This window comes from Schistocerca cancellata, chromosome 10, assembly GCF_023864275.1.
Source record: "Schistocerca cancellata isolate TAMUIC-IGC-003103 chromosome 10, iqSchCanc2.1, whole genome shotgun sequence".
Taxonomy (NCBI): domain Eukaryota; kingdom Metazoa; phylum Arthropoda; class Insecta; order Orthoptera; family Acrididae; genus Schistocerca; species Schistocerca cancellata.
Genome location: NC_064635.1, coordinates 79,374,786 through 79,388,018, shown reverse-complemented (window position 1 = coordinate 79,388,018; position 13,233 = coordinate 79,374,786). Strand labels below are relative to the sequence as shown.

At 43.4% G+C, this 13,233-nt stretch overlaps 1 protein-coding gene across 1 annotated transcript in view; it reads left to right on the top strand.

Annotated features, from left to right (window-relative positions):
• Positions 1 to 13,233, top strand: part of LOC126106141 (uncharacterized) — a 138,790-nt gene that overhangs the window by 30,863 nt on the left and 94,694 nt on the right. Inside the window, exon 3 of the mRNA XM_049912384.1 lies at positions 8,207 to 9,194. Within this exon, the coding sequence (XP_049768341.1) occupies positions 8,207 to 9,194 (988 nt within the window). The remainder of the gene's footprint in view (positions 1 to 8,206; positions 9,195 to 13,233) is intronic.

Here is a 13,233-nt window from a genome sequence, read left to right as displayed (position 1 = left end):
GAAAAGCACGCTTCGGGTAGCCAAGACAGCTAGTGATCATCGATTTGGACGAACAAGAAAATTGATGTTTCGTACAGGTTGCAATAAAATTCCAGGAAAACGGAACCTTACGACACAGTCAGGAACGAGTGCTCTGTGTAGGCTGGTGGTGCGCTGAAGTGATTACAGCTACGTACGTCTACGACAATGGGCGCCGGGCTAAAATCCAGGCAAGACAAAAGTTTTTCGTAGCATGTCAGTTTCAGTCTTCCCACTATTGGCGAAAATTTTTGATAGCTGGCATTTGATTGTGCTTGGTTAAGTCTGATTAGGTGCTTGGTTCGAATCCACGACCAACACAAAAATTTGTGCTGTGTCATTTGAAGTTTAAACCAGCACACATTTTGTTACTTGTGATTGAAACCATGTTTAAGATCATTCATAATTAGTTGCTAGGAACAATAGTTGCTCGATTAGAGTCCCAGGTGTTAGTCCAGTACAAATTCGATATAATTTCAAGTTCATATTTGCTTTTTAAATGTCATTTACTGTAATAAATCTCAGTTTACAAGGGTAATGACTGTCACCTCTAAAATCGTATTTTCTGATTTTTGCTTTATTGCGATGTTAATTTGTGTCTAAATTGATAAGTATACAGCGCAGTTATTCATTGTGGCCTCTTGTAGTGATCATTTTGTTCAGCCAAACTGGTGTAGCCGGCCGGGGTGGCCGAGCGGTTCTACGCGCTTCAGTCAGGAACCGCGCGACCGCTACGGTCCGCAGGTTTGAATCCTGCCTCAGGCATGGATGTGTGTGATGTCCTTAGTTAGCTTAAGTAGTTATAAGTACTATGGGACTGATGACCTCAGATGTTAAGTCCGATAGTGCTCAGAGCCATTTGAACCGAAAAGAGAGAAGAAGACCTCCAACCTGCAAGACAGTTACGTCATGTGGGCTGCATACGAAGGCGAAACGCAATTCAGGTCGTTCGGATGCTGTTCAGCATGACAGTACATTACTCATGGTTCTGCCTGTGAAGTTGTTCCAACTGGTGCAACTTCCGTAAAGTGAGTGCAAGATGTGTCCCAATACAAATCAATAAGGAGCATAAGCGCAATCGTGTGAGGATCTGTCGCCAGCTACTGTACTGTCATGGTAACAGAAGTAAATGGTTTTGAAACGAATCGTCAGTGGAGATGAAACATTGCTTCATGGCTTTGAATTAGACAGTAATTGCCAGAGCGTGAAGTCAACCACAGGTTTCTGGACAAAGGGAAAAAAGTCAACATTATGCAGGAAGCAAGACGCCCACAGTGTTTTTGGGAGCACATTCTTGAACATTACAAGGAAATGTGGTCCACAGTAAATACATTACAGCGATATGCTTTGGAATGTTTTGAGCCTCTTTATTTGTTTGGTCCGCTTAAAGATGAATTAAGATAGACATGTATTTATGATAAGTAGGTCCTTGGGCAAGACGTGTTTTGCGGGCTATAGCACAACTGTCATTTAAGAGCAACTATCGAACTAAAAGCCTAAGACACAGCATTTAAAGTTTATTGCTTAGAAGGGAATGGTCCAATCCGACTTATCGATGCATACCCTGAGATTTTTTATACAGAAAGAATACGCCGAAAGAAAGACCTTGTCAAGATTTTAGCTGCTAAGATCTACTACAGGCTTTTTTAAGAAATGTGGAAAATTACCAAATTAGTAGCTCACTAGGCGGCTGTAGGCACGTACACCCTTACCGGAGCACGGACTGCGCATGCGCAACACGGCAGGCTCACATCCTTGTTTGAGGGTGCATCGGTAAACAAATAACACGACACGGCGCGTTCATAATTCATGAAGTTAATTTCAGTTTTTGTTCATAGTTTCTCTCAAACAATTGTCCGCTGTTAGTGTTCACTCAGATTTGCAACTCATTTAGCGTTCACTCAGATTTGCAACTCATTTAGCCGTAACAATTACCAGTTGCTTTTGAGGCAGCACAAGTGTCAAGAATGGAGCTGAAACTGAACTGATATTCCTTGTGGCTAGCACTCAAGTGCAAACCCGGTACTGCTTTATAAAATCTTAGTGAAGTGTTTGCATGGATGAAAGATTTACACTGGTGTCCAAAATTAAGGCTACAAACGGTCAACAGGCGTCCGTACGGTAGTGTTCTGCACGGTTGATGGTATTCCAGTCAACAGACCAGCACTCCAACCATGACGTCAGGACACCTGTCAAACGGAGTAATGTTTGCTGGGCAGTCCCACAAACACAATCGCTGTGTACACAGACGGTGCTGTATGGCACGGAGAAGACGCCTACCAGACGCTCTGCAGTGAAGGGCCATAGAAATAACGGAAACAGGATAGTCGCAACTTGATGTGTCCCGATGGCTTATTGTGAATCGTTCTGTTGTTTCTCAGATGTGGTGACATTTATAGACACCGAAACTGTATCCTGAAGACCAGGGCAGGGCCAACAGCGCGGGATCGGAAAGAGTGGACCGTTAATTGGCTGTAAGGGCGCGACGATACCACCTTAGTACTGCATGGCAACTGGCATGTGACCTCGCAGCATCCACTGGACGTGTTGTATCGAGGCAAACGGTGTAGAAAAGGCTTTGGCAGAGTAGCCTTTATTGTCGGAGGCCTGCTGTATGTGTATCTCTACCGCATCTTCACAGGAAGAAATGTCTAGAGTGGAGTCATCAACGTGCTGCCTGGGCGGTCGAACAGAGGGCCAATATCCTTTTCACACATGAGTCTCGATTTGGTCTGGAGAGTGGTTCTCGACGGATTCACGTCTGGAGGAAATGTGGAACACGATTTCGGGACCGAAACATTGTGCAAAGATACTGATATCGAGGAGAATCCTTAATGTTGTGGCAGCTTCTGCCACCGAATGTATCAGGATGACCAAATGTAGCGGGAAGACACCAACTGTAGTGGGTGGGTGCCAGGAGGTGCTGTATTAAAACTCAGCGAGAACTTTCCAAATGATTTATTTGCTTCCATTACAGTGCTCCGTTCACCTCGGTCTATATCACAGGGCCCCACAATGCTGAGGAAGCACCCCAGCGGCCTGTGCAACGCAATGTTATGTCATGCCGGCCTTGGCCGGCCCACTGAGTTCCAATGATGTCGGGATGGCTGCGCCAGCAGCCGACTCAGCGCTGCTCAGTGTGAGCCGTGGGCAGCCAGCTTGCACCAACGAACAAATGCCTGCTATCTGGCGTCCGAATCTGTGGCCCTCACCTCAGGAAGTGTCCAGCATGTGTTGGGAGCCGAGACGACTGCCCAGGGTAGTGAGCCGAAGAGCGGCCCACTGCTGGCTGGCTGCGGACCCTGCATCAGTCTCAGAGGGTCGAACCGTCATGGACTGGGATGCTGGCGCCGCATCTGTTGCTGCGTGTAGCCCGGTGGTGTGATACACCCCATCGTCCAGGAGAGCTGCCACACTCGAATGAATCTCGTTAGAAAATGGCACCTATTTGTACTTGGCTGTGCGCCTCTGTTTTGCCAAGCTCACCGCTTCGCGTCACATATGCATAACACTTGGATCGGCCAGTGGCCCTCTTCTGCCTGTGACTTTCAGCATGGAAACTGCTGTGTGTGCCCTCTCTGGCAGTTCTATGGCTCTGTGGCCTCTATTTGCCTTCGCAACTGCTGGTAACTTACTGATATCCGGCCTGTACCTGGCTGTCACTTGTGCTGCGAATATCGCACCACAAAACTAACTTTTCTATCCTAAACGGTGGTGCCACTACATTAATGATGCAGGCAGGGATTATGTTGACCACCCGAACATCTCTTCACGACATTGTAGGGGTGAATCGGCAAGTTTTAACTACTGCCAAGTTTAGTGACGAGATCTCTTGACCTCATGTACGGTTGTTACGAGATGCTGTGGACTCAGACTTCACACTGAAGGAACCTCATAGAGCACAGGTGGTTGATGCTTTCTTGGGAACAGAAGATATTGAACGCCTGGCGTGGCCTGCTGGCTCTCCCGATTTGAGCCCCATAGAGCAGGGCACTAGGGAGATGGACTGCATCACGTCACCATCCACCGACCACTCTCCCAGACTTGCGAATAGCTCTGCACGAAGAATGGGCGCTATTGCTTCAATATGACATCCTTTACAGCATACCCCGCCGTTTATCAGGCCTGTATTGCTGCCAGAGGTGGTCACACCCCATAGTGAGCACATTAGCCAGTTGTGGGAATGTGGTACAAATCTATAAAGTTGTCTACCGTTATGCATGTTTCAGTTGTTTACGTTCTCCATTCTTTACATTGCTTCTACTTTACTGTCACCTGTTTGTAGTGTTTCCTGGTAAAATAAAAGCAATCATGCAAAATTTCCTTTTGTTGCTTTAATTTTGGACACCAGTGTATAAGAAGTTCAAAATGAAACTCACGGATCTATGAAAGAAAAACAGTCCGTAGCATTTACTGTACAGGGTCGTCACAAAGTCCCATTACCCCCATTAATAAATAATGTAAAGTCCTAAACTCGAATAAAGAATCTTCACAAAATTTCTTTAGAGCTGTTTTCTTCAGATATCAACAATGTAGAACTGCTCGTGACAGGCAATGCACCAGAGGTCTACGAGACTGGGCCCTCCAAATTGCTATCGGGACGAACATTGCTGATTTTAAGGCTTCTTCAACCTGGTTAAAAGCAGATTCAAGAAATCATTGTGTATATTAAGTCGCAAAAGAACGAACTTTACTGCAAATAAAAGTGAAGAGGAGATGTCCGAAAGAACAGACACCATGTCCATATAAGTATGTAGTTCTGGCAATACCAGCCATGACCTTTTTCTTCTGTGCGGATGCACGCGTATTCACCGAACTCTTACGGGGCTTGGTAAGAATGTCTTCTGCGAGTAATGAGTGTGTTGGGGTGGGACACTACGAATGTAGTGTGTGGACATACAAGGTGAGAATGTTGGTCTCGCGGGAGGCGTGCGCGAGATAGTCCCTGCAGTCGCACTATCCTCTGTACCCTCGGTGGCTCAGATGGATAGAGCGTCTGCCATGTAAGCAGGAGATCCCAGGTTCGGGTCCCGGTCGGGGCATACATTTTCACATGTCCCCATTGATATATATCAACGCCCGTCGGCAGCTGGAGGTATTAATACAATTCTAAAACAAGGAAATGTTTCATTTTCGCTAAAATACAAATTGGTCATAAATTAATATATGAACACTGCTACAGGAATTGTTATAAAATGATGTGTGCATGTAACAAATACATTTCAAATATTAAAGTCACGACTGATGTAAGTCATCTATAATTTGACATGAACCTCTGCCTTCATTTATTTTCCTCTGGTCACCTTTGTAAGAATTACATATGCAACAGTTAAGCTACTGATGTAAACTGCTTCCTATTCAAAATATTTATGATACGTGACATTATTGTATAGATTAGCTGCTTCAGATTTGCTTGTGTTACTCCGGATGTTAGCACTACATAGCGCTACGCTCTCTTCTCACGGAAGATCGCAAGCTAGGCACGAAGGGCTGTACAAACATCTGTCATAAGCGGTTATTCGGCCGACAAAAACGACTAGCTTCATCAGTTTAAAAAAGATACTTGCAGTGTGTCTTAGCAGGTAAAATTTGGACAGTGCATTTCTTTTGTTTTATTGGTCCTGCGTAAAAAATTTCAGTGTGGGCCTTGACATGTCAGATGTGACCACTACTGTCTTGTTATTTTTTTGTTTACTTCTTTGCAACTTGCTTACAATATTTGTAATACTACATTCCCTTGCTAAGCGTAAAGAACTTTAGTGTATCATTTGTAACTGAATGAATTTATGAGATAAAAAATAAAACGTACTGAAATCATTGAGGTATTCAACAAGATTTACCAAGATCGCAAAGAACAACCATTGTTTTTCAAGCAGAATAGGAGCTGAGATTCATGTCATGAAAAAGTCTGGTTTTCAATTCTAAAAAAAGCCATATTGGAACCAGAAGCGAACTTGTAAGGTATTCAATGGACTGCATTGACCAAATAAAATTTACCTATATTAATATTAAGTACAATAGTTTCGAAAATAATTTGCCTTAAAATGAAAGTTTTAAATAATATTATTGGCTAATTGGTTCATGCCTGTATTGGATACTAATGAAGCTACATATACTAACTACCTAGTTTACTTCTCTTAAAATAGAACTCTCAATAGCTAACGATGACAAAACATTGAGCCTTCTCTGCTAATATGAATATTTGAGGCCTTTTTTTGATCAACTTCAGTTTTAAAAACATTTTCGTACTGTTCTTTGTGATCTCAAGTGGCAAGTAAGTTCTTAAAGCGACATTTATATTAAGAAAGCAGTGAGTGACGTGTTAATGTGGGGCCTGATTTGGGCGAACTGGAATCAAATTCACATGAAACAGCTAACTTCCACCAACAATTCTCTTAAAAGTCTTGCGATCTTGCCAAAAGAAGTGCCATGTGTTTATGTGGGTACCTCTGGGGATTTTATGTGACGGAGAGCGAAGACTGAGAGGTGAATGCCGACTCGTATCAAATTGTCCACTGCGAAATTCCGCTGAATAAGCCCATACAAAATAATTACGTCTCCACCTTATACGACTGAGGGGTCTCACAGCACAGTATGTTTTTAATTATAAATTTTTGTGGTGCTGACCACTAGGTTGCAGCCTGGTTTAAGTGAAGAAAGAGATGAAAGGAGTGAGCAGTGTTTAAACGTCGGGAGGCTTCGGTAGGCACGCAGTTTCGACTGCTGCCAACATTACGTAGCTGACTGTGTTGTACAAGGTAGCCATTGTCGTCTGCTTCGTTATGGTTTTGCGCTGTTCTGTTCTGCATGTTTTTATTGTGCAGTTGTGCTAAACATTATCAAAATGAGTGAAGAGGCAGCTGCTGGCCCATCTCGGGAGTCGCCAACAACCCCTACCGGTAGGCCTAGGGTTAGGAGGAAACCAGTATTACGTAGCGATGCTCGCAAAATTATATTGCGTGTGATTGAATGCTGCGAAAGGGAAAGGGAGCAGAAAAAATTGCTTCACCCCATTTACAAATCTTCAGTGAGAGCTGCTACATACACAGGACAAAGCATGCGTAGCATTGGAAGATTCAAACAGTTTTCCAAGAATCGTCGTGGCGTATCACCACAAACGCCTAGCAAGAAAAGGTGAGTTTCCATTTCAGATATTTTGTTCACGATCACTTTGAAGGAGCCCCCTATTTCATCCGAATTGCCTCATATTTCATTTTTCCTTGCTACCGTATTGCTTTGTATGGAAACACCACTGGTTACTGTATTATTTCAAAACACATTCATATTACAGTACATTTCCAAATGCAGTGCATAAGGTATTTTCTTATAAATCTTTCTCTTTCTTTTAACTTAGGAAAAGAAGTGGAGAAGTCGAAGTAATGATCGATGATTTCATCCAGCGTGTCATTCGCGACACGATAGCGGAATTTTATTCAGTGCGGAAAATTGTGCCGAGCCTGCGAACACTGCTTCCAGTTTTGCACGACAAAATAGGCTGGAAGTGGAGTATTGTCTCGCTGAGAAAAGTACTTTTGTCTATGGGATTCATATGGCGTAAGGTGGAAAACAAGAGGAATGTGTTGTTAGAACGTCCAGACATTGTGCACTTGGCGATCTCGTTTCATTGCAATCGTATGAATGGTTTGTGAGCGCATTGTAGACAAACATACACACATTTATATATATATATATATATATATTCATTGTAGACAAACATACATTCATATATATATAAATGTACATGACGATTTCAGTTTCGTTTACGAACAACATTTAATGCGAGTTTTACTTCCAAGCCTTTCGTCTAATCATGACGCGCAATTTGTAGTGCCAGCACTGCAACTAGTGGGAGTGCCTTGTCCCCCCCCCCCCCCTCAACTCTGCCGTCTTACAGTTAACATACTGAACGTCGCTTGCTGCTCAACTGAGATACTTGTCTCTAAGGGTACTACTGATTGTACTGACAGCCAGGTTGTTTGTCCAGGAAAATGGTGCCATTATAAATTTCATACTGATGTTGTACTAAAGTAGAAAAATGTTGTGCAAATACTGTTTGATTTATCTTCATACTAAATGCATACATCCATATTCAGCAAGGATGCACATACTCTTACCTTTGATTATAATAAAACCATCATCATCACCATAATGACCATCTTTATCATCTTTATCATCTTTTCCGTTGTAGGTCTGCTGCAGTGAAATACAATAAGGGAGCACACAATACAGGAGAGGGGGACCGATACGAGGAGAGGGTGCTGGCCCTGGTGTTCCTCCGCTGCCTGAGGCGCGGGCTGATCTTCCAATTGTCTGCCAACAACGGGGATGCAGGCAAGTTCGACGATGTGGTCCTGGTGTGGCGACCTAAGGGACACCCTGAAGCGCGCATCATGTTCATCCAGCTGAAGCACAAGAAATCCGCGTTCATCCACAGTAGCGCATTGTTGTCTGAGGCCCAGAACTGCGACTTTGGGATCAGCAAGTACTGCACCTCCTACAGAGAAATTAGGGAGTCACTCGAGAGGGGCAGACTCACATTCGTCTTGCTGACGAACGCCTCTCTGGGTGACAGCAGCCTCAGCTTGTTGGAACGCCAAGATGTGGACAGCACTCCAGAACTGGAGCTGCTACAGGCTGGTGGCAACATGTACAGGCTCAACCCAAACAACGAACAGGTGTGGAAAGCAGTGGGAGAGAACACTGGCTTCGTGGAGAATTTCTACTTGCTGTGCCAGCAGAGGAATTCCGTCCAAATATTGAGTGACATTGACAAGGAGCTGGAAGAGTTGCTGGGCGCTGGTGACCTATGCAGATCCATCAGTGACAGTTTGTGCGAGAGCATTAGGAAGTGGATGAACAAGCGTAAGGGAGAGTGTTTGACGAGTGCTTGGAGCGGTTGGCAGGCACTTGTAGACAAATACGTCAGGACACAGGTGACCGGGTGCAAAGCGTTGACTACCAGACTCGAGTACCGCAGTGTGGCAGATATTCGAGACCATGTGGAGTCCTGTAACCCAGCGTGGGTGAGGCCTCTAGAAAGAGGAACAGCGGCTCTCTCTGCTACAAAGATCCACCAAGCACTGGTTCACGAGACACACATCATGGTGGATTTGGAGCGGTTTCCAGACCTCCGGCACCAAATTCTCTGCTGTTGGGGCCCATTTTGCCGATGGCTGGTACGTTTTAGCATGATAATAGTATGAAAGACATAGTTTTTTAAAAATTTTGTACGTACTCTTCTCTTTGATGGCATCAAAGAAAATACTTCATATCACAAATCATGACAGCTGTCATGAGAACAATTGAAAGCAGCATCAGATAGTAGAAAGAGCTGGTGGCTTTGGAATCTGAAGGCACTATGGGAGAGGTATTGTTCAATAGTGACAAGTGCTTGGTCATTAGAGATGTTGGTGTATAGGGAGGTGGCATGAACAGTGACGAGTAGGGATCCAGGAGGTGAAGGGGTGGAGTGGTGGAAAGTCAGTGAACGAAGTGTCTAGTATCTCTGATGTGGAAGGCTAGGTTTTGGGCATTTGGTTGGTGGTGCTGGTCAACAAGAGCAGAAATTCTTTCAGTGCAAGCACAATAGCTGCAGTGGGGCATCTGGATTTGTGGGTTTTTTGGATTTTGATAAGGATGTATTTTTGGATTTTGGAAAGCATGTGGAAGGTGTGTGTGTGTGTGGTGTGTCATTGGGGTATGGTGAGAGATTCTGGTAAGGGCCTATGGATTTCAGTGAGGATGGGAGTTTGTGTTAGACTTCTAGCTTCTAGAATGGGAGCTCTCTGAAGGAATCAGTTGGCAGAGGCTTTCGATTAGGTAGTCACTACAACTCACCATAACAGTGATAGATCTTTCCTCTTCAGATAGGATGATTAGGCCTGGATCTGTTTTCATTTTGTGTATGGCTGCTTCAAAACTGAAGCCATCTGGATTCTTTACCACAAGCTCCTCTGAATGACAGAGATGGGAGTTAACCTCATAACACATCCTCCACTCCCATAATCGTCCTGGCTTCAGTCCCTGCACCTCCGCCCAATAGTTCCTCCTGTCATCCCCTCCCAGTTCACATACCCACATCGCTTTCAGCGTGTGTCGCTTCACACCAGTGGCTACAGTTGTGCCAGGCCATATACCTGCCACATCACCCTCCCACATTCCTAACTAGAAAACGAGCCGTGTACCTCAAAGCTGCTAGCCATCCAACCCCAGTCCTTCTCACTGTCTCCCATTTCCCTCTCACTCCACCCACCACACCTAACATTACCCTCATTACAACCAATCCACCTACTGCAAAATAGCATTGGCACTGTTCGTCTAGCTGGCATCATGTAGGGACATAGGTGTGTGTGTGTGTGTGTGTGTGTGTGTGTGTGTGTGTTTGTGCACATGTGAATGTGTGAGTGTGTGTCTTTATGCATTGTTATCAATGTTGTCAAAGTATAACATTAAAAACTAGTAAGTTTTCTGTCTTTTGTGTGTGCCTGTCAGCAACTCAACACTTCTGCTTTTTGGACCATGGTCTCCTTTATGCATAAAGTATTTAGAAATACATATATATGATACATATGAACATTGGTGAATTAAAACATTATTACCATGTGCTTAAGAGTGTACTGGTTCAGCCTTTGGAACTCAACACAGCAGCGATTCTGCCTGACATGGACTTAACAAGTCCTTGGAAGTTTTCTGGAGATTTGTGCCTTCGGATGTGAATGTGCTGGTCACACAGATCCTGCAAATTAAGGCCAGTGGTTGTGGGTGCAGAGCTGGTGCCCAATATCATCCAATATATGTACACCATATGATTCAGATAAGTCAATTTTGGTGACCGAGATATGAACATGAGTTAACTGTCATAGTCCCCAAACACTGCAGCACGGTTCTGCCTTTATGATGGGGAGAGCAATTGTGCTAGAAGATGCCATTGCCGTCTGGTAGAACATATGTCGACAAGGTATGCAGGTGGTCCACAATAATGTTTACGTAGTCCACAAAATGCCATGGTGCCTTTGATTACTGCTACAGGTCTCCTGCAGGCCCAGAGGAGTGTTCCCTATAGCAGAGTACTGCCCCCACTGCTGTGCGACTGTGGTACAGTGCACATTTTACACAAGGCATACACCTGGATGACAGCTTATCAGGTCAGGACCATCGACCTGGTCTAGTAAGAAATGTGATCCATTCGGCAAGTCTACTCATTTCCACTGATCAACAGTGCAATCTCGACTATCATGAGCCCACTGACTTAACTGGGTCAATATGGGACCCTCGAAGCCCAATATTCAACATTGTTCACTAAATGGTGTGCTTCAAATCACTTGTGTCTGCTCCGGCATTGAATTCTGTTCTCAGATCTATAAAGATCAGCTTCTATCCTTCTTTATGGAGTGGGTGAGCCTCCAAGTTCTGTGACAAGGCAAACACGTCCTACATCTTTCCGTCTACTCATGGTTTCACCGTCGTTCAGCCACTTTTAACAGATGCTCAGAACATCTGCATGCCAATGGCCAAAGCTCCACTGTCTTAGAAATGTTAATTCCCGGGGGCCAGGACAAAAAATTTGCCATCTTTAAAAGTTACTCTTATCAATAGTTTCTCCAATTGCAACCTGTAATGTCGATAAGTGATTTCCCTTTTGTCTCTGCCTCAGTTGTACAATTTCCTTACCACATCACTTACCTGTGATACCAGCAGTTGGCATACAGTTTTAGAGTGAACAGTGATCACCACATTGTGGCTCATCAGTACATGTAGTACGTCTGTAAAAATATACAGTCTGTAATTCATCAGTCCTTATAGCGTTGTGATATTACAATTTCTTAAGCAAACCTCATTGCATCCATCTGCTATCTTTCAGACAAAGTGGCACTGAAATCGTTAGCTAAATTAGCTATATTCTGAAATTACTCAAGGGTTCAAAAGCAGGCTCTTGAGGAGATACACTCTAAAGCTGAAAAAATAGCTGATGTTGAAGAAGTATATAGCATTCTCAGAACAATAATTATGCAGGGTGCTAGTGGTACAGATACTGTGATCGTTGGTATCTTAATATCAACGCACTTCAGTGTGTTAGTTGTTCCTCTGTATAACAGTCTTCCCACAAACATGTCACAGAATTTACTACCTCATGTTTTCTGCACAGTCATAACTGCACCACTGAGAGGACGACACCTGCCAATAAACTACATGTGCAAACAAAGTTGACACTCGGCGTGATGGCTGAAGGGAGCAACAGTAAAGGCATTTCTCATTTATAGTCGATCCCATCAGCCACTGCGCTGAGTGTCAACTTTGTTTGTGTGAGTAATAGGCGAACTGTTATATGTCCATGCATCCACACTTCAACACATGACATGCTGCTCAGAGAAAGGTAAGCATGAATGGCTTTGCCACATGTATTTGGAGGAACTACAAAACCTAAGAACATACTACTCCTAAGAGTTATAATTATCTGTTAATGGAGTAAATATTGATGCAATGTTGTTCAGTAAATTGTCCCGAGTCTCCAATTAAAGTATCTGAACTTATACCCATTACACCGTATTTAAAGACTGAAGCTAGTTTTTTATTATTGTTTTTCATGTTTAGACGCAACTGAATATTCTTTTATACTTTCTCTGCCCAGACATCAGTTTCTCTTTTTCAGAATGAGCTCTTCATCCTACCGTCACACCAAGTGGTTCAAGTCTTTGGGTTTTACTTCCTCACAAACTGCCTAGTTATGAATTTTCTGCCTCAAAATGTTGAATTTTACATTTGTGTTATCTCTGCTTCAAATCCTCTCTTACTGCTGATCCATTTTATTATTCCAATTTTGTCTTTGCTGCAAGTTTTGTAGAACCTGATAAATTGTCTAGTTCTCTTGTGGATTGATTCAATGTTTCTCTTTCTGTTTAAAATGTGTATTTTAACCTCATAACATACTCTGATTTGATGATCATGATCTAGTGTCATAGTTTTGTGTATTTCTAAATGTATATTTCATTGTAAATGTCTTTTGCCTGTCTACCGACTGTTTGCATTTTGCAATTTCTATCAAAATGCTGTGAGACGAAGCCGCCATTTCGATGGGCTTCAATAACTTTTCTGATGTCTTGACCAAACTTTTTATATTTCCAAAATCAACTTATGCATTTTGACATTTCATCATTTTCAAATGCAGAGCTATGCCAATCATATAAAACTGTTCATTATATACATTGTACCTCATGA